The sequence below is a fragment of the Alternaria burnsii genome (genome assembly GCF_013036055.1).
Source record: "Alternaria burnsii strain CBS107.38 chromosome Unknown 732, whole genome shotgun sequence".
NCBI classification, from domain to species: domain Eukaryota; kingdom Fungi; phylum Ascomycota; class Dothideomycetes; order Pleosporales; family Pleosporaceae; genus Alternaria; species Alternaria burnsii.
This window is the reverse complement of record NW_024066113.1, coordinates 609,184-634,790: the sequence shown is the minus strand read 5'-3', so window position 1 is coordinate 634,790 and position 25,607 is coordinate 609,184. Positions and strand designations below refer to the sequence as shown.

The window sequence follows — 25,607 nt, the reverse complement described above, 5'->3', positions numbered from 1 at the left end:
GCCGGGTAAGGTGGGGAAGGAAGAGGGACGTACACTTGACGACCCCCTTTGTTGGCGATCTTGAGACTCAAGCCTGCTGTCATAGTCCCTGATACAGTGTTCTTTGCTACTTCCACATCTTCAGCCTACTGATTAGATCGTTGAGCTTCGTGTCGACGAGGGAAAGATATATCATCTCGAGTAGCATTTGTCTTGCTTGAAAGGTAGGTTGTAAGGTGTTTGAAAGTATGACGATCTACCAGATGAAATCGTGATGAATAATGGATGGATCATTTATTCGAATATGAAATTAAATTGATGGTGCCGTGGCAAAGAAACTTGGGTTTGCCTAAGGAATGTCAGTCATGCTGGAGAATACAACCGAGGACTGTAAGTGCATTTGAATCGATGATATTACTGTGAACCTCGGACCTTATGTCATGGGGTCCGTATTTGCTCCAGTAATGAGCTGGTATACTACAAGTCACTCTCTCACATCCCTTTTTTCCCTAGATCCTTCAAGAAACATCCATGATCATGTACAGAAGATAACGCCGCCTCTAGAGAAGTCACCGGCTGTGTAACAACCTAGGTAACAAGAGCTAGAAGAGCAATGCGGCAACCCGCCGTTGCTGCGTCGCATTCCGAAGTTGAGCTGATAGGAATGGCTGCCATTTATATGGCCAACTTCACACGGGAAGTCCTTGCTCGTCAGGTGCTTCAGGTGCTCCACTTACAGCACCATATACCCGGATCGGTACTTGGACTTCAAAACTCTCAGCTGGTAATCGCTGCGCCGCCGCTAATATAACACCCCGGTCGTCGCTGGATATCTCTTCCAAGAGATTGTCCTGTGTCGTCTCCTCCCCATCCTCATGCATTACTCGCGGAGTGATGAACTCGATCCTTAACTTCCACTCCAGGCTGACTCCGCTAGTGATGAACTCCGGTGTGGCATTGGGGGGTATCGTGGGCGAGAAGGCCAGCTTTTGCGCAAACAGCGCGTTTTCTGAAAAGGATGCGTGCACTTTCTTCGTAACACGGTATATCGAAGCATTCGAGCGAAGTGCTATCGCCGGGTCGACCTTCTCAGAGGTTTCTAGTGAAATATGTATAGAATAGCAGGGAATACGCGAGTCTGTAAAGTCGATCACTGCGGTCATTGTTTCGCCTAGTCGGTAAGAGGGTCGCGCCAACATGATGACCGCGACACGGCGGCCACTGCGGGCGATCTCAAAGCGGTTGGCGCTCTGGTTCGCAGCACCCGTCAAGTTGCTGCGCAAAATGGCTGTGTCGATGGCCTCCTTCATAGTTTGAGGTTCTTCGGCGATCGATGACCGCCCAGGCATGGTACCTGTAGGTGAGAGCAAGCCCATACTAGAATTGTGTCTAGGTCGATCTAGCAGGTTGTTCACGTACTCCAGGAAGTCGCCAAAGGTGTTTTCTTCTGCCTTGCCCGAAGGGCCTTTTTTAGTTGGAGAAAGCTTCGCACCTGAAGAGGGCTCTATGCTGGCTGTTCGAGCTTGATCGCGCAATATAATGTACGGAGACATGAGATCATGTCCAAGTATCTCGCCACGGCCTGACCGGAGTTAGCATGTCAATGCATCCATACTCGAGCAAACATACTGTTCACGCTGCCAAAAACCCTGAACGGAATGTCCACATGCTTCACTTGCTGTTCTTTGGTCGAGCCGGCGCGTTGCGTGCCAATGATGAGATTGTATGCTACCTTCATCGACCGCCCCTTGTGTGAAGGTGGGAGACCTCGGGGTATTGTAAAGCTGTACGTGTAACTGCGGCTTTCGCCAGGCGCAAGCCTCAAATCGACGAACAGAATGGACTGGGGTGTAGTGATGAGCGGAACGGTCTTGGAGCTGGCAACACCCCTCATCTCCCGGATACTAGAGGGTTCTGATGCGCCCAGTAACCCGCCCAGCGACTCTCCTATGTTGCCCCAGCCTAGCGCGCCAAAGAGCCCGCTCTCGCGCTTTGTCTTCTCTACTCCCACGACGCCGCCTCCACCCTGGCCACCTACTACTCCCTTCCTTTTGACCTCTTCGAAAGGTGCCTGGTTGATCAAGGATCCATCCAGCGTGAAGGAGCCCATTATCTGTGCATAGCCCATCATTATCGACTCAGGGAGAGCCTGTCTATTGGGCGGTGCCAAATGCGATAGTCGTCGGTGATGCATCGGTCGCTGTAGCAGACGCGCGGAGGGGTGAGCTGCATATTCCGAGGCTAGTGTTTCGTTGGAGTTGTTGCTCATCGAGTAGAACTCTCCACTGCTACGAGGAGTGTCATTGAGGCTCGACGCAGATATTATCCGTGCGACGGGCGAAAGCACTTCGAGATTAGAGCTTCCTGATATCCGTAGATGGTCATATGGCGGTTGCGGGGAGTTGCGCCGGACGTGTGTGGGTTGCTTTGTAGGGCTGCTACTAGGCTGCGGTTGTGTGGCATCTTCAGGCGGAGGGGCGGCTGGGAACTTGAAGTTGGATGAGAAGGAGTTGGAAGGTTTCCGTCCTGTAGTAGGAAGAGCTGGGGTACTCGGTGTGGTCGTAACACCAGGCCGTCTCCTGTTCTGACGCGCAGGAAAGGCAAAGTCGCCGGGGCTGTGGACTGTTGGCGACGACGCTTCGCCGGATAATGGGGAGGGATGTGTAGCTGATCGATGACCTGGTGAAGCAACTGCTACCATGTCAGCCAGAAGCATCTATCGCGTGTGTCCTTCATACTTGGATACGAGTTTGGCCTGCCGGGCACGACTTGCAGACTTGCAGATCTTCCATGCCCTCTTGCTGGGCGTCTAATGGGTATGCCTCTCTCATGGCTGACTTCGGTTCCAGCATCTGTCCCTAGGGACACGATTGACACGGATCTTCCATGTTTCGGCGTTCCTGTGTTGTTCCCGTGTATGACGCTCGGCGGAACAGGCGATCGGCGTCCCCCAGCGGTTGACGGCGTATGTAATGACAGTGCAGGGCGATGTCCACGAAGATGTGAGGGCGGCAGCTGCGAGGCAAAGGACGAATTGCGGGATACTGAGGGCCTCGTCGACGAGTGAACTGGCGGTAGTTTGCGCTGTCGCTCCCCGCCCGTCGCGAAGCCATTCTGCCTCCGGACCGGGGAGCCATCGCGTCCTTCAGGCGAAGCTACATTCTTGAAGGTAATAGTGCATTCTATGTCTTCGCCGGCGAACACGGTAGAGTCCTTCCATTGTACAAATACCCGGATGTTCGACGCGGACATGGTAGGAAGGCTGAGCGGCGCGGGCTGCGGGTTCGTAAGCAGCTCATCTGGTACGGCGATCAATCGGCATGGCGACTGCTAGAAATTGAACCCCAAGACGACAAGAACAGCAACAGACTCCAGTTGAGGGTTGGTAACGATGGCGGATCTCGACTGACAGCTGCGCCGTCATGACAGGGATGTCCAGGGTCTAGTCTAGGTACGCGGTCTGTGCTTCTTCCCCGGTCCGCCTGCCAGCTCTTCCTCGTGCATGTGACCAACCCCAAGCGCAACCCAACCAAAATACACTTCCACATTTGCATCTGAGCTTCGACCGTGTTACAATGGCCGGTCATTCATCTCTCCTGATATCTGTGGCAGAGCACCCCGATCAGCCTCCAAGTACACCTACGTGTCCAAGTCAGCCTTGTGAAGGCTGTTTAATCCAGCATGTGGAAAGAATGTAGTATGACGATTGGTTCATACCAGACGCAGGCGTTCAGCTGCGCACCAGGCTGTGCCAACAGTCGACTACAGTCTACTTACCCCACGACAATCTAAAGCTCCCAGCCTTTTCTCCATGACTGACGTCTAGCATTTGCCGATTACCATTCCAACAGAAGCGGAGCGACAAGAGCCCGAAATTCCCATGCATCATGCTCGATCCTCTGATAGCGCTTGGGGCTGTCGCTAATGTCACTCAGTTTGTCGAGTTCGCCATCAGGATATTGGCAAAGAGTCATGCCATCTACAACTCAGCTAACGGTAGTCTTGTTGAATACGACGACCTAAGCAAAGTCTCTGGAGACGTTTCAATGCTCTCAAGGAAGCTACAAGAATCGCTCACCACAACCGCTGCGAGTAGTAGCCTTACCGCGGACGATCAAGCGCTTTGTGATCTGTGCAAGGGATGCATCGACGTATCGCAGGAGCTTACAAAGGCTCTTGAGAAGCTCACAGGTCAAGGCAAGCCTGGAAGATTTCGCAGTTTCCGACAAGCTTTGAAGAGTGTGTGGAGTAAGGATGACATCGATAACCTGGAACGAAGAGTAAAGATGTACAAAGAAGAGTTGAATATTCGCATAATCGTGGGTTTACGGTTCGTCCCACACCTATTATCACCAGACAGGTCTAATTCTGGGCGACAGGAGCAAGATCGATGTCGTAGCACTTCAGCAATCAGAAGGTTATGCTTCACTTGCTGATGAGACAAAGTCCGTAGTTCAATCACTAGCTCATATTAGCGACGGGATACAGAATGGGTTCGAGCGACAACACGCCATTCTAGATACACTTCACTCGCGCATAGAGACGAACATAACAGCTCATGCTAAACAAGACAAAGAAGAACACGAGAAACTATCTTCTCAAATAACCAAGCTTTCACAACAATCCGGTGATCAGTCTGATCGAGCTTTAGGTGCACAGATCGACACCAGGACCGCAATCGAGACGTCGATTGATCAGAATACCGTAGAGCACTATAAAACCCGAGAAGAAATGAATCGTCTCAAAGAACAAGCGGAAAGACAGATTGAGGTTCTCACTGAAGAGATCCGACAGCTCAAGATTGAGCTTGAAGCTAGTGTCAAAACCATCGTTGCCAGCCTAGGAACAGCTTCAAAGAAGGAGAAGCAGAAGCTCAAGGACATAAGTAATGCCAAATTCAACCTTTGGGTTGCAAAGGAACTCATATTAGAGAAATTGAAGGTTAGTCTGTCATGACGTGTTTAGTGTATGTTTAACTAGATACTAGGCTTTTGTGGCCATGTTCCGTTTCAATTTTACAACAGAGATATGGCTCAATACGACGGACATCAAGTCTTGGAAGCTCATGCCGTACCCGAAACCTTCAGGAGAGACCTCTGCCGGAACTGTGTTTGCATCTCGTGGTACAGTAGGCGCTGGTGAGGAATCAATGGCATATATTCACGTGGACCTCAACTATCCCATTGCGGCAAGGAACGTCCCAATGGTCAGAATGTGCCTTGATCAAGGCGTGGATGTTAACGCCAAGTTTTCCGATGGAACGACACCTTTGATGAAGGCCGTAGCTGCTGCTTACGAAGTCACAAGCTACGACTCAATTTGGAAAACACCTTGGATACGTCACGATGCAAGACAAATCGTTCAACTGCTGCTTGATCATGGAGCAAACAAAAGCACAGAGGCACTATATTTGGCAAGGAATTCACACGTCAGCGGGCGCCAATCTGATTGGTTAATGGAACAACTTCTGGACCCTTCCCCTCATGCCAACCTTAGCCAATTCATCTCTGTTACGGATGCTGTGTTGGCCGGAGAACAAGAGAAGTTAGAGGACATGCTTACGCAAGAGCCTGGGATTTGGCACGCATTAGAAGTCCATGGCGTCTCGCCGCTCGGGGCGGCTGTATGTCGTAATAATGAACGCATGGTCAGCATGCTCCTCGGCAGAGGAGCTTCACCGAATGCACTTGATCCTGTGGGATCATCACCACTGGCTATCGCTGTCGCCTCAAACTTTGAGAATATGGCCGAAATACTTCTGCGATACGGAGCAAATATCTCACTCAATGATCCTGTACTTGGACTCACTCCTCTTGAATATGCTGCAAGAGAGGGAAATCATGGCATGTGTGGTACTCTGCTTGAAGATGAGAAACCTCAAAACCCTTACGACAAAAAGGAACTACTCTCGAAACCATTCGCTCTAGCATTGAGACATCTTCGCATAGATGTAGTTATGGTACTTCTGGAACACGGCGCGGATGTATTCATGGATATGGAACCATTCCTACGCCCTGAAGAGAGAACGTGGGTCAGGTTTTCCGGTTCCCGTTTAAGTCCCGAAGACTTCCTGCAGGTAAATCTCTCTTCATTTGTAGGTGGAGATCTCCGATCAGATTTGCGTGCAGTCTTGATGTCGTACGAAATTCGAGCAAACAAAGGGACATCTCAAAGAAGTGGCATGCTGCTGCCTGACGACTCTCACTTGGAAGATCTTATCTCATTTGAATAGGAAGTTTCTATGATAAAGAGTCACAAGAGGTGCCTGTGGCCATTAGCTGTATCAATATGAACACCATTTATATAAGGACAATTACCTTCCTGATACATGCTCGTGAATCCTTGCCTGTCTCATCTTGGTAAACCTGTCGCTCATGTTTCGTGTCGTAGCGATTTATACAGTCAAAAAGGATCAGTGACTATCTCGATCACATCAGACTAGAACTGAAAATATCAGGTGGCCAACCTTAGAATGCTTGTGCATTGACGTCACGACACTAGTCGAGCGCCACAAAGCGAACACGTCACAGTATACTGCACAATTGAGATTTCACTGAAACTGCTTTTGTTCTTCCTAACATAAATTCGCTTCTCAAATTGGTTAGCGCACCCTCAATTATCTAAAGGTCCTGGAAATGCCGACCGAAACGCTGATTGGCGTTCCCCCACATACGCGTGCTACAGTGACTTCAATAATAACGTGTAACTCAATTGTTCGAGGGATATCGGTAATCGAAGACAGGAAAGAACTCCTCCTTGATTTGGCGTGGAGAAACGAAGCGGAACATGGGGTTTGAAGAGCCAGCCTTATCGTTTGTACCACTTGCACGACTTCCACCGAAGCTCTGCTGGCCGATAAGCGCGGCAGTAGTCTTGCAGTCTGACGACTTGTTAGCGGCTATGTCAAGTACAAGTTCGTTGAGCACTTACTGATGTAGAAGTTTCCAGCAGAATAGCGGAGAGCATCTTCGGCCTCTCGTATTGCAGTACGGGAGTTGGCAAAAACGGCACCCGTTAGTGCGAAATTGCCACCAGCTTGGTCAATTTTCTCCAGAATCTGACTCCACTCCGCATCAGGATAGACATATATGGCGAGTACAGGGCCAAAGATCTCATAGTTGAAGAGCTTATGGTCTGGCGAATCTGCGAGGTAGATGGTTGGCTTGACGTAAAAGCCTTCGGAGTCATCGTAAGTACCGCCGACTAGAAGCTCGAGTGAAGAATCCTGATTGCTCTCGTTGATGACAGCCTTGATCTTTTCGAACGAACGACGGTGGATCACTGGACCCATGAACGCTGCGAGATTCTCATGTGGGTTACCTTGGGTAATACCCTTTACGTCTTCGACCAGCGTATCGATAAATTCCTTTGATCGCGACTCTGGAAGATACAGACGAGAGGTTGCCGAGCACTTTTGACCCTGATACTCAAATGAAGCCCGAACAACGTGATTCACTGCAGATTGAACATCTGCTGTGGGATGAAGTAGAGTAAAGTTCTTGCCACTAGTCTCTCCGACCATTCGTGGGAATTCGCGGTATGTACTGTTACCGATACCCTGACCAATGCGAGCACAGAGAGATCTGAAGACGTCTGAGGAGCCAACGAAGTTGAGCCCAGCGAAGTCTCTATGGTTGAACACGACATCGTTAATCTCCTCAGGCTCACCAGGTACGAACTGAATAACATCCGGTGGTAGACCAGCTTCAAGAAGGATCTTGTAGACGATGGTGCTTGCGTAGATGTTTGAAGGTGACGGCTTCCAGAGTACCACGTTACCCATGATAGCAGGGCCGGAGATGAGGTTGCCACCGATAGCAGTAAAGTTGAACGGTGAAACGGCGTAGACGAACCCCTCTACTGGGCGGTAGTCCATGCGAGACCACATTCCGTCTGTGCCTCGTTCGGGTTGTTTCTCTAGAATCTCCGCGGCGTAATTGCAGTTCAGTCGGAAGAAGTCTGCCAACTCAGCAGCAGCGTCTACTTCGCCTTGCCAGATGTTCTTGCCTTGGCCAAGCATGGTTGCAGCAATCAGTTCATAGCGGTATTTAGTTGCTACCAGCTCGGCCGCTTTGAGGAAGATTGCCGCTCGATCAACGAAAGGCGTGTTTTCCCATGACTTCTTTGCTTTGAGGGCGGAATCGATAGCTTTTGATACTTGTTCCTTGGTTGTAAGTGGATAACTCGTGAAGGTCGTCTTGTGGTCCGCTGGCAATGGCTGATCCCAAGAGCTGTGAACTTGCTGTGATTTGCCATTGAAATGAATCTCGCTTTGCATAGGAATTTGCGACTTCATGTGCTTCAAAGTCTCCTCCAGCTTAGTTCGCTCTGGAGAACCTTTCTCGTACGTAGGGTTTGGCTCGTTACGAGCATCAGGTAACCGAAACGGTACCGTTGCTTTTGTGCGTAGTTGACAATGAAGCGGCGCGCATCTTGACGTACTTATCAGAGGTCGCCTTCTAGTATGTGAGAGTCGTACTAGAGATCGCGTGTTCGACATTCTGGGAGAGGATAGTGGGGTAAGGAGGGGGGTGAGTAGGTGATGCACATAGGCACTTCGTTGCTGAACCACACTTTCTATATCCATCACTCTGTGAGAGTCAATAGCCGCAACGCGACCCGACCATCACTCGCGACGCATAGCGACATCGCTGCAGCTCTCATGCCCGCGAATACCCGTCGTCGACATACGTTACGGTTGTTTTGGTTGGCCGATAAGCTCACCACGCCGGACCTAACTTCGCATGAGCTCAGAAGTCGATCGGGAGGCCTCCCGATGCATACCTAACCAAACCCGTGGCAGTTCGGGTGGAGAACGAACACCAGAGCAGTTGACAATGACCCGTTAAAGGCTCTGCACACGGTCATCCTGCTTTGAGATCATCATTCATGTTCATTATACATTCTGTAGAATATGCTTTGGGTTTCCCAGAATGATCTTTGCTGCTGCGTGTTCTAGGTTTTCGAGCTCATTCAATACGCTGAGGAATTTCGTGCTGGGAATGTCACTTCTCATGCCTTGACTAAAGTGCTCTTCTGAAGGCAATTGTCATCTAAGCCAACTCAGTTTCGCAGTATTCTCCTTGGCCTGAATCAGTGTTCAGAACACCTGATGACGAGTGTTCCTGCAAGAGGGTCGGAAGCGCATCCGTCGCACGTCTCCGTGCGCGATACGCTAAACCAGCCCCTCAGCCCGATAACCTAGGGAAACCGAGCAAGGCATCCCAACCTCCAGATGCAATTTCAGAGTTTGACTGAGCACTAAAAATATTATGTCGCAGTCAGACAAAGATGGAGAAATAATGCTTAGCGTTTATACCGTCTTCTGCGACTTCGAGGTGGAGCAGAGATGGCAGCCATGTGCGAAGGAAGACCAAGTTGGAGCAATGATCTCAGATCTCCATTGGTCCCCGCACATAGCGGTACCTATCCTAACTCAGCCCTCGACATCCCTGGCTCACAAGCGTGGGGTTTCTGCATGCGCGCTGGCGCGTCTTCCGTGTTGTTGATATCGATCGAGCACAGCACTCGGCCAGATTCGCTTCACCATTCTTCCAAGGTCGCGAGGTTCTCATGAGTGAGCCTCGGCAGACGCGATGACAACCTCCAACGATCATCGTAAAGTGACAAAACGATCCTCAAACGCGTACGCAACTCGCATGGTGCTGGAAAAGTGCACTAACAACAACTACGAACAGTTGCTCGCGATGCAGGAGGCAAAAGATTAAATGTTCAGGGCAGCAGCCGTGTTCAAGCTGTGGCAGACGAAACCTTACTTGCATCTTCGATGACCGAGAAAATAAGGTTCTAGTAACACAAGGGTAGTTTGACGTGTTCCAATCGTGGGAGAAGAAGTTGATGCGGATGCTGATGCTACTTAGATATCTCTCCGACCTCCGCGCAAAGGTAGCCAGGTTAGAGCAAAACCAAGGCAATGCGTCAATAGCATCTCGGGTGCAAACGACGGCAGATGATACAACGGCGCAGGAAGAGGATATAGACGCACTAGAACCGGACCATGACCGACAACAAGTCAATCCATCTAGCATTGGGGGTACGAGAGAAAATTCGCCGGGGCATAGACCTGAGCCTGACGAATCGAACTTAATCAACCCACTTATTGAGTCCTTCAAATTCTGGTCGTCTTCTGGACGAACTTGTAAGCTTGCCAGCCGCCGTTGATGAGTTTCGATTGATCTTATTCACAGTCTATCTTGGTACCTCCTCGAACTGGTCATTCCATGGACAGATACTCAATTTAGTGCACGAGCATACTCGAAAATCACCTCTTCCGAGTGCCGATTTGTTGTTTGACGGCTCAGCATATGATTTACCCTGGGATGGTACTCGCAGCCTTCCAGATTCCACTTCTCCGGTTATTCCCAGTATCGACTACGCCATTTTCTTGATCAATGCTGTGAAATTCCATTGCGCTCAGCTTGTACATCTTTTCGACGAGGATGAATTCATGGCGAACATGCACGCGTTCTATTCGAACTCTGAGACTGGCGCATGGAAAGAGAGTATGTGGTATATACATTTTCTTATAATATTGGCTTTTGGAAAGACATTTATCCAAGCAAAAGGAAATGCACCACGGCCACCAGGGGCGGACTTCTTTGTACAAGCCCTTCAGCTACTCCCAGATACCAACCGGTTATGCCGCGAGCCTGTGACGGCGGTCGAAATACTCTGCTGTATAGCGCTGTACTTGCAAGCCTTGGATTCAAGAAATGCAGCGCACGTAACAGTATGCAATCATCCCCATGTTTACACATTAGCTGACGTTGGTTAGATTGGTCAAGCTATGCGCATCTCAATGATTCAAGGAATGCATACAGATATGCCAGTTGAAAACTTGGGCGAACCTCTTGTTCAGCGATGCCGCCGAATTTGGTGGACAGTTTACATCCTCGATCGCCAAATGACGTCTTTGATGGGGCTGCCTCAATCAATCCAAGACGACGATATATCCTGCCAAGCCCCAGACTTCGTAGGCTCCGCTCAGCGAGCTGCAGCGCTGAACATGCAGATCAGACTTGCACGTATACATGCTGAGATAGCTAAAAGTACGTGATGTAACCTCTCGTAAAATCGATGACTGACTTGGATGCCTAGCTGTGTATGGCTCGAAAGGTCGCCTGCGCAAGAAGTTTGTCCTAAGCATCAAGGCTGTTTTGGACGATCTTGGGTCGTTGGCGGAAGAGCTCCGACAATCATTTCCTCTACATGCTGACGAACGCTTCGGAGGCATTTCGAGGATGCCGGCACATCTACATTTGTCGTATTACCAGGCAAGACTCAAGCCTTGTAGAACGCAGAACCAGTCTGACGAATATTTAGACCATTGTTGTTGTGACGAGGCCATTGCTTTTCTGCTGTTTGAAGAAAGTCTTTGAGTCACCAAAAGAAGTGCGACCGTTGGTCTCATCACGCAAAATACGGCATCTACTGCACATATCACTTGAAGCTTCACAGAAAATCTTGAATATTCTGGAAAGCCTGCAAGATCAAGGATTACTTGGTACGAGAGTCTAGCCATATAGACTTCTCCCGTACTGACTACATTATAGAGACGTTCCTCCCATGGGATCTTGACGCACTCTTTGTATCGACTATGGTCCTCATCCTAACCCGTTTTGTTGACTTCAGCTTGATGGACAACCAAACAGGTCATTTGGATAAAGCCTACGGCTTTATGGAAACTATAGTATCTAGTGGCAACCGAATCGCGGCATTTAGAAATGTGGAGCTCCACAAACTTGAAGAAATGTTAGCGGAGTACTTCGAAAACAGGGAACAGCCACCTACTGCGTCACCAAACACGATCGGCTCGGGTCCAAGCATGCAGCGCCCACTCTCCTTTCCTGAAGGATATCAATCTACAGCTGGGTTACTGAATTCAGAGGACACGCTGCCACCTCCCTATACAGGGGTAAGTGATGAGGGGAGTGGATTTGGTGATGATTTGACAGCTGAGCAGATTCTGGCTGTGGCTGAGTCTATGGAAATTGAGGGAACGGATTGGCTATCGTTCGCGACTTTAGATAACTACCAGATCCTTGATTCGAGTATACAATGAGATGTAACAAGAGTGATACAAGGCTTTTTGAACAGGTTATACGCGGGAAGCTCTACAATTTGGACTTGGCCGCTTCTTCTTGTACTTCGCGGATCTCTCTAACATCTCCTACCCTCCAGCTCACATCATCATCATCAAAGCTCTCTCCCTGCGCCTTCTGCTTCGGTATTCTCCAACGCCATCTTGAGATGCTTTGTGTCCTGTCGGGCGAGTTTAGTAAGCTGTGCACCCACCTTCCGACTATCGGGAACATTTTGAAACCATGGCCAGAGTCGCCTGAGAGCAACATGACCGAAGAGCAGGTCTCGGGTACGTAGTCGACGATGAAATCAGAGTCCGCCGTATCCGCAAACCAACATATAAACTTCTTTACCAGCGGCCGATTGGCAAGATAGGGCAGCGTTTGGCGAAGCAGCTCGCGCATCTTCCTTTCGTCTTCTTTGGGCACAAAGCGCATGAGTCCTTCAGGCGCTTCAGAAACTCCAGTGGTAGGATTGGTATTGATATAGCCACCACCCATTGGACACAGCTTTAGGAGGTTCGTCTTTGGATCTGGTTCGAAGAAGAAGCCGAGATCACGAGCGTATGTAACGGGGATGCCACGCAGTGCTGCAGTTTCGTCGTCAGTGAGGCGGACGTGTGCAACAGACCAAGATTTGGCAGACACTTCGGTACCAAGTTCGGGGACAATCTTATGTGCTGCAGCGCCAACGGTAACGATGACTAGCTTCGCAGGGTGAAATCGGCCGGCTTTGGTTTGAATACCGATACTCTTCCTGCTCTTTCCTGAGTCTTCGTAGACGATCTTCTCTATTGCACCAGCTTTCTCTCCTAAGAAAAACCTGACACCAGCCTTCACTGCTTCGCGATATATCCCCCTCAACGCGTTGGCGGAATGTACGTAGCCGTTGTATTTGCAGAAGTACCCTTTCCAACCAGGCATCTCTCCAGTGAACTGCCATGCCCCAGCTATATTGCGTACTTGTTCAGCTCCTGAGATAGAATGGAGGAAAGGCTTCATCTCCGGATGTTTATCAGCAGCTGCTTGGAACTTGAGCATTGTGTCCACTGCTTTCTGTGGTGCGGCACCTGAAACGCAGTTCAAAAAGCCGACACGGTGGAAGTAAGGCGCATATAGAGGAGTTTGCCAGGCGTGGGTCGCTTCCTTTTGGTTCGTCAGTTATTGGCACATCATCCTCTCACGGCAACGCTTGGGTCATCCAGGAAACTTACGACCGCCAAGTTTGTATAGAAGTCATCTTCGTATTCTGCTCGCATAATCTTGTTCAGATCATTCGCAGCGGACCATCGTGACGGAATCTCCTCGTCTTTCTCAAAGACCGTGATGTTTGTGTAGCCTTTAGTTGAGAGCTCGAGAGCTGTTGAGAGACCGAATGCTCCACCGCCAACGATGGCTATGGGATCGCTTTTTGAGACGTTCATGGCAGTAAGATAATAAGAGAATGAAGGTTTGGCTGCTCATACAGAGACCTCAGAGGGTTATGATACATGTTCTGCATACGCTTGTCTACTCATGCGACGCGTATGCCAAATCTGATCATCAGACGGAACTATCGGCAGAGGCCCCATCATACTGTCAATACGGGAACGAGACCGTTGCTGCACGTATTGTCAACCCCCGCAGATGTTGTGAGCGTTATCGCCCTGTCGTGATCCCAGCCCCCTGATCTGAATGAACGCTAGTGTTATCGATAAGATCGACCCGCATAACGCGTCGCGCTTTCCTGCACGATCGGATGGCCTCCCGACATGACACAACAGCGAAACTACGTAGGTATCCGACCGTACATTTTTCCCTTTTATGGATGATGACGAGAGTCTTTCCGTTGGCCTCGCAGTGTGCGAAGACAACCGTAATGTTCAATCCGACTGATGTCGCCCGGTCACGCTTGCGTGGCCTAGAGGGATCTAGTTGTCGGATGCATTGCGAGACAACAGCGGCTAGACGACAAGACCTTGATGCCTAATGTTATGGGTACTGATCTAAATATTCTTGAATCAACTTGGTGTACGGATACGTAGATTGGTACATATGGGTCCTATGCGTTTGCGCGTGTAGTGAGCGTCATACAAGGTGAACGACTCACACAACACTACACAATGTCGCAGCAGCTTATGCAGAGTGAGAAGAATACCTGGGCGAAAGGACAGGCACTGGCAGCTGTTTTGGCTGGAGACGTCGCCGCAGCGACCATTTCCGCAACAGCGATCAGTCCTATCTTGACAGTCATTGACCGGTAAGTCGTGATTCATGTTCTGAACTTCATCTTTTAACAGTACTCCAGTTCCGTAGTTGAGAATGCCGCACCAGCCAATCAGTCTCTGCTATCTACCCTGAGAACCAACATCCTCAACTCAGTCCGACGGCCACGGCTGCTCTTCGCAACAAAGCCTTTCCTCTACATGTGGACGCTCTATGCAGCCACATATACCACCGCCAACGCAGTTGAGAGCATAGGCACCGCACTTACAGCGGGAGCGGATCGCATACTTATCAGTTCTATCACGTTCATTTCAACGTGTCTTGTCAACGTACCTCTAGGAGTATGGAAAGATGTGCGCTTCGTCCAAACGTATGGTAGATCTGTAGAGCAAGTTAAGTTCAGCAAGATGGTGGGAAACACGACACCAGTGGCTTCACCTACACGGTCCAACTCCCCAGCGCGAGCAACTAGGTCTTCACGAACCGTCGCCGCAACTTTCCTCTTCCGCGACGCCATTACCATATTCGGATCCATCAGTCTACCGCCAATGCTGAGTTCAGCTGTATCAGCACCAGATCCCCTTGTTCCAGATCCGTCGACTAAGAACGCCGCAATACAAATCTTTACGCCAGTTCTCTCCCAGGTAGTGGCAACTCCTCTACATCTACTGGGCTTGGACTTCTATACCAGCCCAGAAGGCAGCAGTGCGGAGCGGACGCAGAGAATAAAAAGCGCCTTGTTACCAACGACGGCGATAAGATGTGCAAGAATCATTCCAGCTTTTGGGGTTGGCATGGTGATGAACACTTGGCTGAGGGATTGCTTTCACGGGCAGGTAAGAGGTAACGACTCTCCTTAATCAAGTTAGAATGTGCATTCTTGATGGATGAGGTAGTCTCACTGCGTCACCCTGATCTCGACTATGAAAAAGCTCTCGATAGTCTCGATGGCAGATCAATCTGACAGCGAATCGCCAAGATGTTGGGGCTTTGCGGTACTGTATTGTCTACACTATTCATTCTGCCCCGAACGAGGTATGAAAGACCCGCTCGATCCTCTCAATGTTCAAGCGTGTTTTGCGTCCGCTATAAGGCCGATATCGTCACCTGCATAACCCGATCCAAGCCGCATCATCAATTGACCCCGCTTTAGCGAACCTGCAGAAGCATTACGCTTTCGCTCATTTGTATTATTGGTCTTGAAATGCTTATCACTTCGCCTCTTACATTCTGCCAATAGTGTGCCAACCATATCCGGGCTTCCCACGCGATCCGGCCGCACGTCCGAGTGACGGTCATTGACGCGATAGTCACGAGTATAGCAATGCCCCACGTTCGAGACGTCGAGCGGGGTCATGCACTAAGTAATACATAGATTGAGATAAGAGTATGTGACGAAGAGGCGGAATTGAAGAAACGCTCTACACTTATCAGATGAGTACCTTGTAGTACTATTCTGTCTCTGCTCGACTCTCTCGTCTCGACATCACACACTGAAGTCATGATGCTACAGCAACGGCTCACTAGGTCAACGCTTCGTTGTGCAACCAGCAGGAAAGGCCTCGTTAATGGCTTCAACACATTCGAGGTCCGGTTCAATTCTACGACCGCACTTCCACGGATCAAAACACCGACCGTACAGACGCCCCAACAATCGCTTGCACAACATCCGCTATCAGCGATGCCAACACACATGTTGCTGCGGTCACTTTTCATTGCCACAGTATCGTCTAACAAGTTTCTCTTAATACCATCACTGAGGCTTTTATCTTTCTTTGCCAAACCAAACCGAAGCCTTCTCTTCAACGTGGACCGAAATCCCGCATTGAAAGCTCTTCTAAAGAGAACGCTATACAATCAATTTTGCGCAGGAGAAACAGAACAAGAGACACGAGCGTGTGTGAAGCAGCTGAAAGATCTGGGGTTCAAAGGAGTGATATTGACATACGCGAAGGAAATGGTATTCGATCACAAGAATGAATCTGCAAACCATCATACCTCAGACAAGTTCGTCGATACAAAGGCTGTCCCAGCACATAACACGGATATCGAGGCGTGGAGGGCGGGCACGTTGAGGACTCTTGATCTTATTTCGGAGGGAGATATCCTGGCTCTAAAGTATGTGTAACAACAAGAAAGGATCTTAGGAAGAAATTACATCATTACTGATACTACTGCAGAACAACGGGAGGCGGCCCAGCAGTCTCAATGGCGTTTAGCAAAGGCGAACTGCCACCCCAACAGATGCTTGACGCCCTTAACGAGATCGCAAATAAGTGCAAAGAGCGCAACGTCCAGATCATCGTCGACGCAGAGTCTCAGCACTGGCAGAAGGGAATCGCTCGTACAAGTCTTGAGCTGATGCGGAAGTTCAACCGCGATGGCAAAGCCGTTATCTACAACACATACCAAGCTTACCTCAAAGACACCTCAGACGTACTCGCATACCATATGGCCGAGGCAGAGAGAGACGGTTTCACACTTGGTCTCAAGCTCGTTCGAGGCGCATACATTCTCTCCGATAACCGTTCGTTGATCCACGACACCAAAGAAGATACGGACAACGCCTACAACACCATAGCTCAGGGTGCTCTTCGTCAGCAAATCGGTATATTCGGTGCTTCCGGTCCCTCTGCACGCCCGTTTCCCTCTGTAAATCTCTTTCTCGCCTCTCACAACCGCGAAAGCGTACTGTCAGCCCATAGACTTTACCGTCAGCGCTTGGAAGCTGGTCTACCAACCGTGCCTGTCGCGTATGGACAGCTTCACGGCATGTCTGATGAAGTCAGCTTTTCTTTGCTGGCTGAGAAGAGCGAGAGTGGTAAGGCGCCTGAGGTATTGAAGTGCACGACCTGGGGTAGTATGGGCGAGTGTGTGGGGTATCTGCTTCGTAGAGCAGTAGAGAACCGCGATGCTGTGTTGAGGACTAAGGATGAGTTTACCGCGTTACGGAAGGAGGTTAAGAGGAGGTTTTTCTGGGCATAACTGACATAGGGCGGCGAGGTTGCAGTGCATGGTAACGGAGTAGACTGATTCAATGGATACATTGTTGTCAAAGGTGCAATTTCCATCATTCGTGCTTTAGGGTCACCATCACACCAAGTATAGCACCTCCCTACTTGTTAATCAGCGGCTACTATCGGCACTTGGGCGTTATCTTCGTCATGATTGTGTTTGGGCGCTGAAGAGACGTAGGTGCACAAGTGGGCCTCCGTAGTCGCTTTCCCCGCTGATAGTCGCATGAAGAAAAGTGGGGACCGGTTTCCCTCCCGAGAACCATTACACAAGTCGAAATGCAGACCTTTGTAGGATCGTAAAATAAGGTTCTGTTGACACGCAGTCTCCTTGTACAAGAACTTTGGGCATATGACGAAGTTGTTCACTTTGGTCCATTACAAGCTCTAAAGTTCTCCTTTCCCGAACTTTGGCAAGAAGCACCCAAAATATCAGCACATTAGGAAGTTACCATGCCAGACCTAACTCTCTGTATACTGGGATGTGGTAAGTTACCCCAAAAGCAAATAGGAATACAAATGAGTGTGCTAACCATCTTTTACTGTAGGTAATCTCGGTACACCTATCCTGAAAAGTCTCACCAACGCCCCTCCGGACTCTCTCCGTGGCATCACTCAATTTGTCGCCTGCGTCCAAAGTGAGGGTTCGGAAAAGCGACTTCAAGATCTCTTCTCTCAGCATCAAAATGTCCGTATTTTGAGGAAAGACAATACAACCGCCATCGAAACTTCAGAGGTCATAATCCTCGGTGTCGACCCTTCACAGGTCGAAGCAACATTACAAGAAGAGGGTATCAAAGAGGCCTTGCAGGGGAAACTCTTAATCAGTATCGTAGCAGGCTGGTCACGCTCTGCACTGGAATCACTTGTTGGCGCCGACCCGGAAGCAAAAGACGACGGGAAAAAGACGTGGGTTCTGCGTACACTCCCAAATGTAGCAGCGCTTGTCTCTCAGTCCCTAACAGCCATCGAACACCATCCCTCGCCCTCTTTCCCAGCCGAATACTCAGCGCTAGCAACAGCGATATTCTCTCAGATTGGTAAATCACTCCCTGTTCCGCCCAGTCTTATGCCCGCTACCACAGCTGTCAGCGGCTCCACGCCCGCATTCTGGGCCATCATAGTTGACAGCCTCATCGACGCCGCTGTGGCTGTGGGGGTACCTCGGAAGATAGCTCAGGACCAAATCTACCAGAGTATGAGAGGCAGTGCGGAGATGCTTCAGAGTGGGATACAGCCGGGGGAATTGAGGGACATGGGGACAAGTCCGGAGGGGTGTACGATTGCGGGGGTGATGGTGCTGGAGGAAGGTGGGGTAAGAGGCGTTCTAGGAAGAGCATTGAGGGAGAGTGTTACAGTTTCTAGAGCGATGGGCAAGGTCGGGGAAGGGGAGGAGGTGCATGTTAATGACACTAGGAAAATTTAGGTTGGGCCTGGGAATCATGGGTCGAGATAGACGGAGCGAATGTGACAGCAGACGCGCGAGTGCCTATACACAGTCAGTTCAACCATCCATAGTAAGGGGAACTTCGTCGTAGAAAATCAACACGACCTTTACATCACCATGGCATACACAACAAGCGACAAGTGAAGTATTAGAATCATCAACGTCTGCTTACTACTCACTACCTACTCATTGGATATAACCTTACCCACCGCAGCGTAAACGTACATCCAACCCAACCAAAGGGGCGCATGTGCGTGCGGACACAAACTACGCCTTATTCCGTTGAACCCATGCTAATGCATCCGACTGCAATCAAGGTATTTCCCCCACCTTTCGCTCATAACCGAGCTTTCCGTGAATAGATATAACGCCAAGTTGGTAGTGAAGTTGAAACGCCAAAAGTAACCCAAATAGGTATACCGGAGCTGAAGTAGCAAATGAGATCTGTTGAGACGCCCAAAAGGAGAATACACACATGGCTGGTTCGGAGGTTGAGAAGGAAAATATACACGGGTGTGTAGAGTGTGTGACTGTGTGTAAAATACGAACAGTGAATAAATGCGTTGATACTTCCTTGTCATTCTTTGTTGTTTAGCCTTCTTTGGGCTTTCAATATTGTGTAGACGATGTTGTCATGTCTAGAGGATGCCAGCCCACATGCCTGGACCTTGTGGGCGGAAGGCTTGTGCAACCTCAGTACTGCAGCACGATCGCTTCTTGCCAAAGTCTTTCTGAATGGGAAGACGCGAGCAGTAAGGAACAGTGTTCTTGGGGGACTGCAGCCCTTTGGGTTCACTGCGCGATGAGAAGGCGAATGAGTGTGACACTGATCTATCAGGGAGCACAGGCTTCTGAGCACGGAGGTCGAATGCGGAGCGAGTGCTGTGAAGCAAGTGACGCACGTTCTGCTGGAGGTCGACTGAAGACCTTCCACGCTTACGACTCGCAGGAGCGACAAACGCAGGGCTCTCAACCTTGCCTGGCGAAGAATCCGAATCATCAATATGGAAGCTGTCCAGATCAGGTGAGGACATGGCCTCACTTGGAGCATACTCGTACTGCTCTTTGCACTTGGACAATACAGGGTACGGAAGCCTCGCGCTGCGACAGGTCGCCAATCGAGCCAAGTTGGCCTGATTTTGAGTTGGCGCCCAGCCGGCAGATGAGACCGACGAGATTGACGAAGCACGAGAAGTGCGCGAGTTGTCCGAGATCATTGACTCTGGAGAGGATGATAGGGATGAGTTGGAGGGAGCCAGGGAAGGTCGTCGGGTTGGGAAGTGATACGCTTCTAATCCATTCCTGACGCTTGGGTTGAACTGGTCGACACAGGTGCGCGCCAATGACGAGCACTGTGCCTGTTGCATTGCCGAGCACATTGATGTGCGTCGCGATGATCCAAAAGCCATGGCACTCGCTGCAGGAGTGTTGCTGGTAATGGATTGCGGCGTCAAAGACGGTGTCGGCAAAGGACCCAAACGAGCCAGTGATGGCAGCGATGGAGTGTGAGGAAGATCAGGCTTCGGCTCCAAGAAGCGAGGCACTTGGTAGCGCGACGGAGTTGGTGTGCTCTCCTGGGATCCGTAACCATCGAGCGACGGAGTGCGGTAAGGCGACGCGTTCAGCTGTGGCCTCAGAGGAGGACGCACAGGAGTGTTGGGTGCCTTGCGAGTCACCTGGATGATGTCCAACTCAGGCGTCAAGACAGGGATGACGTCTTTCCAAGTGTTGGGAATGGGAGCGCCAGGTGATGGCGGTGGAAGAGTAGGAGTGTGCCTCAAGACAACTTCTTGCCACTTCTCCCATACCGAGTCAACAATGTGGAGTTTCCAGTTGACAGCCTCGAGGAAAGCCATCTCGTTGGTGTTGATCTCACAGACCTTGAGGCCAGAAATCTTACTCCATGCGCGAGCCGAGTAGTTGCGGTCCTGCAGATACTTTGAGGCGAGAATGAGCGCAGCAAGGAACATGCGACGACCACACTGCAGCGCACGAAGGGATGCATCTTCAGGCTGGGACATGGTGAAGTCATGCTTAGGCAGATGAGGCTTAATCAGGATCAAGTAGTACAAGGCAACTTGGAGCGTAGAGTAGCTTGTGCGAGAGCGACGAAGTGTCTCCTGAATGAACATGCGGAGGGGAAGTACTCCGCGTCCAGAGGCATTCTCACAGCGGCTCTTGGGCTCAGAAAGTTGCCAGATAACCTCAACCATCTGGGTGGCAGAATCTTGAGAAGGGTGAATCAGCGGGGGAACCATGGTCCAGGGGTAAAGCGTGTACTAACCGACGAGGCAATCGACGAAGTTGACCTTTCGATCGGATTGCCGTACCAATTGGGGTGGGGCCTTTTGGTTTACAGCTGCCGACGATCGACGAGGATTCTGTCGTTGCTCCAGTGGGGCCAGAAGCTCGGTGCGCAGGGAAGGTAACCTCTCCTGTGCAGGCTCCCGGCATACTGCAGATTGATACTGAGGATATGTGCTAACTCGGCTGATGGGCTGGAAAGCTGACAAGGTTGCAGGGTCGACCGAGGTCGGCGGTGCTACTTGGTTGCGACTCCATTCTTCTGAGTCCCAGTTTGAGTGAGACGATGTGGAGCTTGCGCTGGACGCTTGTGACGCAGCGTCTGAGAATACTGACGAGGTGGAAGAGGAAGCAGAGGAAGAAAGGGGAGCGGCATAAGGGTGGGTCTCAACCATGTAGCCGTGGCTAGGGAGAGGAATAGCAAGACTCATGATGAAGGAGAGGTATACAGGACGGTACCTGGTAAGGAAATGTAGACAATAAGGAGTGAGCGGAGATGGGTGATTAGGCTTTGTCGTTACGTCTCGAAGTGCTGACCGTTAGGTAGACCTGGAGGGGTGGCGCAAGGCGTGATCGGGTGGTCGTGGAGTGACCGAGAACTTAACCGATGGGACAAACCGTAGAGAGCAACCCTGTGACCTCTGACGTATATTTCGAGACGCGGTTCTCTTTGTTGTGTGCTGGAAGAGGCTAGGTTTCGAAGGCGGAACGTATACGTAGGAGGTTGAGGGGATTGACGAAGTCGCAGGTGGAAGTAGGATTCGAGCAGTGTCAAGTGGTCGAAAAGCTGCCAGGTGCGGACTAGAGCGGGCTCCAGTCACTGTCAACTGCAGAATCACCGAAACAAGACCGTTGTGATAGACCGACCGCGAAGCACTCTGATATTGCAGCTATTGAACAGCGGGCGCTGTCGCAAGAACTGGATGTCTGAGGGGATGCGGGGGGTTTCTAGCAAGCGAGGCCTCGGATGAAGGCCTTGTTTCCGGAAATAGTGGTGAATTCTGAGTGACGAGTGACTGGAGTAGTGTTGGCCGAATGGCACATTGTGTTGATGGCAGGCGATGTGGGAAGTGTTCGAGGATGGTGACTACCGTGAGGAAGGATCACCAGGCTGAGCGACTTCGTGTATTCGCGGTGGAAGCGCGGATGGTTGTTGGGGAGTGTTTGTGTGGGAGTGTTTGTTTGTTGATTTATTATTATTGGGTGGTGGTGTACATAAGAGCTGTTTGCGGGTGGGTGGTGTAGAGGCCTGACGTGTGAGGAAGTGGCGGTCGGGGAGTCGGTAAAGGTAGGAAGGCGCGAACAGAGGGGGTGCTGGTCGCGACGCAGGTACGGGAGAAGGAGTATAAAAGGACAGGCTCTCTCGTCTCGTGTCGTGTATGACTGGAGGCGCGAGATGAGTCTATGCGGTAGGCGGCAGTGTGGCGGCGACAGAGGTCGAAGCGTCGGCTGCTACCTGGACAAAGATGGGATGGTTTGCGGTTTGGGTAGTAGTTGGGTAGGCGACAGAGAACAGAACAACACGTTAAGCGGTTGGCGTCCTAGATTAGGCCGCAGGGGGCGCTGTAGATGTTCGTGAAGTCCATTGCTGCTGTCTTGATGAGGGTGACGGGCTGGGCGGCGCTGGCGATACTAATAGGAACCCCGTAACCTACAGCGCCCCCAGTCCAGTCCAGTCCAGTCATCGCACCCGGGCGCTATGGCCAGCTTGCCTCTTTGCCACACAACCCGACCTTGGAAGACTCATCGCTCGCGCTTTTTTTATTTGCCATCGCAGGCGGAAATGGCAGTACGTGATTTGCAGCGGCGGTTGCTTGGGCAGCGATATCGCCATCCCCCACTCTATTGTTGTTGCTCATACACTCGTTGTTCAACACGTTGCTGCTACCATGCCATGGAGCGTGAGACGAGACGACGCTCCATCATCACGCATGGCGGCTTCCTCCTAGGCTACAGGCAGGCATGCCAACACGGCCTGCCGCCATGCCTGGCGCAGCGGTAAATGGCCCTCTGTAACCCGCCCATTCCCTGCGCACGCAACGAGGCTGTTCACGCTGATTGCGACGCGACAAGCTGCTGCGACACACGGCGTCTCCTTTCCTTTGCCGCTAGGCGCGTTTGCTCTCCAACGCTCCGTGCCATGGTAGTGCCAGAGTCCCAGACTGCCTGCTACACCCCCTCACAAACCCCGTTCAGCTATGTTGAGATGAAGGGACCGACCGTCTGGGAGCCAAGCACGCGTCTTCACATTGCCTGTTGTGTCATTGGGCGCACCAGAGACGCCATCCCGAGACGGGTCATTTTGTGCCTTCACCGTGCTTTTCGTGGCTATATTTGCGGCCGACCCCCTCGACGGCTGCTGCGACGCTCGTAATCTCAGCTGCTCAGCATGCGACGCCTTCATTTGCAGCGCATCCGATGGTCCATGCCGTGATGCGATGCGATGCAAACATGGCTGAAAATCGCTCAAGGCAATCGCCTGTCGCACACGAGCCCATCGTGATTGATGACGCAAAAGGCGCAAGCAGCAATGAACTGCTGCCAACACATCGCCGCCTTGCTCTGCTATGCCCTGCTCCACTCTCGCACACCGCAGTGGTTGATGACGCCGGACCTCTTCCCCAAAGCGAGTCCAAATGCGTCCATCTGCAAATCGCCTCGGCTCTCTTCATCCGACCAGCGACCGCTCTGAACATCTCTCCAAAGCAAGCGATGACCATGGTTCGCGCCTCCCACGCCCTCAGCAGAGTTTGCAGCTGCAGGCTGCATCTTCCCATCGTCGCCCCTTCCAGAAGCGCCAAGTGACCGACCTGCTGACGACTCATCGGCGCTGCCCGCCCCCCATTAGCCTCGCACCAAATCGGATGCCGAGTTGATCCGGCAAGACAAGGCCTTGGTTTGCGGGCTGAGTCACCTTGACACACCAACGAGAGCGACCTCACCATCTCCGTCGCAGGCAGACGAGACATGCCCTCTAGCGTGCCACACATTCAGCACATTGCCTCATTCAACCGCTAAAATTTGCGCAATCCTGTGTGACCAGCTTTCAGCCTTCTTGTGCAAGCTGTAAGACACATGATACCGTGTCTTCACCAGTCGCGTCTAAAAGCCTGGCGCGTAGCCACAAGCTAGCATGAAACCGTGACCACACGCCATGTTGATGATGAAGTAAAGGAGGTATGACTCACTGCTGCCTACAGTAGGTCATCCTTAAATCACACCAGCCTGACTTGGTTGGGTAGGCAACCATGGTCGGCAAGGCTGTGGCGGGACTGTTTTCCCAATTCAATATCAGCTATCCAAATCTTCAAACACTAAACCTGTATTACTTCAGTAAGAGAAAACACATTCTCGATAGAAGAGTGGATGCGTTCATGCAGGGTACATTCAGGTTCCGATAGATAGTGTCACCCGCTGTACACGAACAAAACCCCGAAAAGTGTTGGCCTACCGGGAGAGACATAAGTTCAGGCTGCTTCGGTGGCGCAAGCGAAGTGGGAACGGCTGTCCAAGTGGGAACGGCTATCAAAGTCAATGTGTCATGTATTCTAGAGCTGACTGTTGATGTTGGGCCCTGATTGCAATTGCCGGAACATGTCTCATACCTTTTATCTAATATCGCCAATCCATTCCGTCTGTGACTGCTACAGCTTGCGTTGGAAGAAGATCCATCATGCGTTGTATATTGTCTCATTTGACAACTGCCAGCAGTCCATATGCGCTGCTGCTATGTAGTGGCGTCTCCAGGCTTTCACGTTGCAGGATATTGGATACTTCCATCTGCAGTAGACTCCAGGAGCTTCTTCTTGTTTTTCTTGTAGTGTGAGTTCATTATGCGATTTGGGTAATATCCGTACTCAAGATCTCTTTCTATTCTACCTGTCGCTACCGCATTCTGCTTCTTCTACACATCCTGTTTCTATCTTTTAGATAATCCCTCGAGGGCCGGCGCACCTAGTCAGTCGATAGTCAATCGGCATCTCAAAGAAGTAGTCTTCTGATACACTTAGCAAAAGTGGCTCTCGATTCGCGTTTCCTTGCGTAGAAAACGAGGCTATCCCCTTCACTTCTTCCAACTTCAAGCACCATTACCATCTTCGATCATGTCTTCGAATACATTCGATACGTTACATTCTTACCGCTTTAGCTACGCCAGCCTACGTACGCTTCACGTTGCCGTTACGATTGAGTCGGCTACCTTCATTTAAGGTGTTTAGGCTAGTCTTCCTCAATACTAAAATGATCAAGTCTGCCGGCCCAAGCAGCATCAGATGTTATGTGCTCCTTACTACAAACGCAGAGATATATGGCATTTCATGGATGAAAGGGTGTTTATGATGACTCTAGCCAGTGGGGGTACTAAGAAACAATCACCTGTTACAGAACCTGGCCCATGTCTGGGAGTTTCCAGGTAATCCTTGTGTTTTGACCTTTTTGGTATTCTTCGATCTTTCCACCTACTCTACACGAGTTCTTGGTATACATCTGTCCATCAAAATTCTGCAGCCGATACGTGGTCTTTGACGTGGATGTCATCGGGAGAGGGGTGTATGATTT

At 50.7% G+C, this 25,607-nt stretch overlaps 8 protein-coding genes across 8 annotated transcripts; 4 read left to right on the top strand and 4 right to left on the bottom strand.

The window, feature by feature from the left end:
* Positions 1-668: 668 nt before the first annotated feature.
* GT037_005684 (uncharacterized protein) lies at positions 669-3,231 on the bottom strand (the record flags this gene model as incomplete). The annotated part of the gene is made up of 3 exons (XM_038930731.1): positions 669-1,561; positions 1,609-2,670; positions 2,718-3,231. The coding sequence occupies 3 exons, from the start codon at positions 3,229-3,231 to the stop codon at positions 669-671; spliced, it is 2,469 nt and encodes an 822-aa protein (XP_038786420.1).
* A 635-nt stretch (positions 3,232-3,866) lies between these two features.
* Positions 3,867-6,211, top strand: GT037_005683 (uncharacterized protein; the record flags this gene model as incomplete). Its single annotated transcript, XM_038930730.1, has 3 exons — positions 3,867-4,309; positions 4,359-4,920; positions 4,967-6,211. The coding sequence occupies 3 exons, from the start codon at positions 3,867-3,869 to the stop codon at positions 6,209-6,211; spliced, it is 2,250 nt and encodes a 749-aa protein (XP_038786419.1).
* Positions 6,212-6,686: 475 nt separating this feature from the next.
* Positions 6,687-8,479, bottom strand: GT037_005682 (uncharacterized protein; the record flags this gene model as incomplete). The annotated part of the gene is made up of 2 exons (XM_038930729.1): positions 6,687-6,859; positions 6,910-8,479. 2 exons carry the CDS (start codon positions 8,477-8,479, stop codon positions 6,687-6,689), a joined length of 1,743 nt encoding a protein of 580 aa, XP_038786418.1.
* A 1,096-nt stretch (positions 8,480-9,575) lies between these two features.
* GT037_005681 (uncharacterized protein) lies at positions 9,576-12,061 on the top strand (the record flags this gene model as incomplete). The annotated part of the gene is made up of 5 exons (XM_038930728.1): positions 9,576-9,625; positions 9,861-10,138; positions 10,188-10,502; positions 11,553-11,914; positions 11,963-12,061. The coding sequence occupies 5 exons, from the start codon at positions 9,576-9,578 to the stop codon at positions 12,059-12,061; spliced, it is 1,104 nt and encodes a 367-aa protein (XP_038786417.1).
* A 52-nt stretch (positions 12,062-12,113) lies between these two features.
* GT037_005680 (nucleotide-binding domain-containing protein) lies at positions 12,114-13,504 on the bottom strand (the record flags this gene model as incomplete). The annotated part of the gene is made up of 2 exons (XM_038930727.1): positions 12,114-13,226; positions 13,295-13,504. 2 exons carry the CDS (start codon positions 13,502-13,504, stop codon positions 12,114-12,116), a joined length of 1,323 nt encoding a protein of 440 aa, XP_038786416.1.
* A 678-nt stretch (positions 13,505-14,182) lies between these two features.
* On the top strand, positions 14,183-17,270 carry GT037_005679 (fad-linked oxidoreductase; the record flags this gene model as incomplete). Its single annotated transcript, XM_038930726.1, has 4 exons — positions 14,183-14,319; positions 14,368-15,121; positions 16,195-16,403; positions 16,466-17,270. 4 exons carry the CDS (start codon positions 14,183-14,185, stop codon positions 17,268-17,270), a joined length of 1,905 nt encoding a protein of 634 aa, XP_038786415.1.
* A 482-nt stretch (positions 17,271-17,752) lies between these two features.
* On the top strand, positions 17,753-18,725 carry GT037_005678 (pyrroline-5-carboxylate reductase; the record flags this gene model as incomplete). Its single annotated transcript, XM_038930725.1, has 2 exons — positions 17,753-17,786; positions 17,848-18,725. 2 exons carry the CDS (start codon positions 17,753-17,755, stop codon positions 18,723-18,725), a joined length of 912 nt encoding a protein of 303 aa, XP_038786414.1.
* Positions 18,726-19,384: 659 nt separating this feature from the next.
* On the bottom strand, positions 19,385-21,481 carry GT037_005677 (phosphoglycerate mutase family protein; the record flags this gene model as incomplete). The annotated part of the gene is made up of 2 exons (XM_038930724.1): positions 19,385-20,973; positions 21,031-21,481. 2 exons carry the CDS (start codon positions 21,479-21,481, stop codon positions 19,385-19,387), a joined length of 2,040 nt encoding a protein of 679 aa, XP_038786413.1.
* Between the last annotated feature and the right edge of the window lie 4,126 nt (positions 21,482-25,607).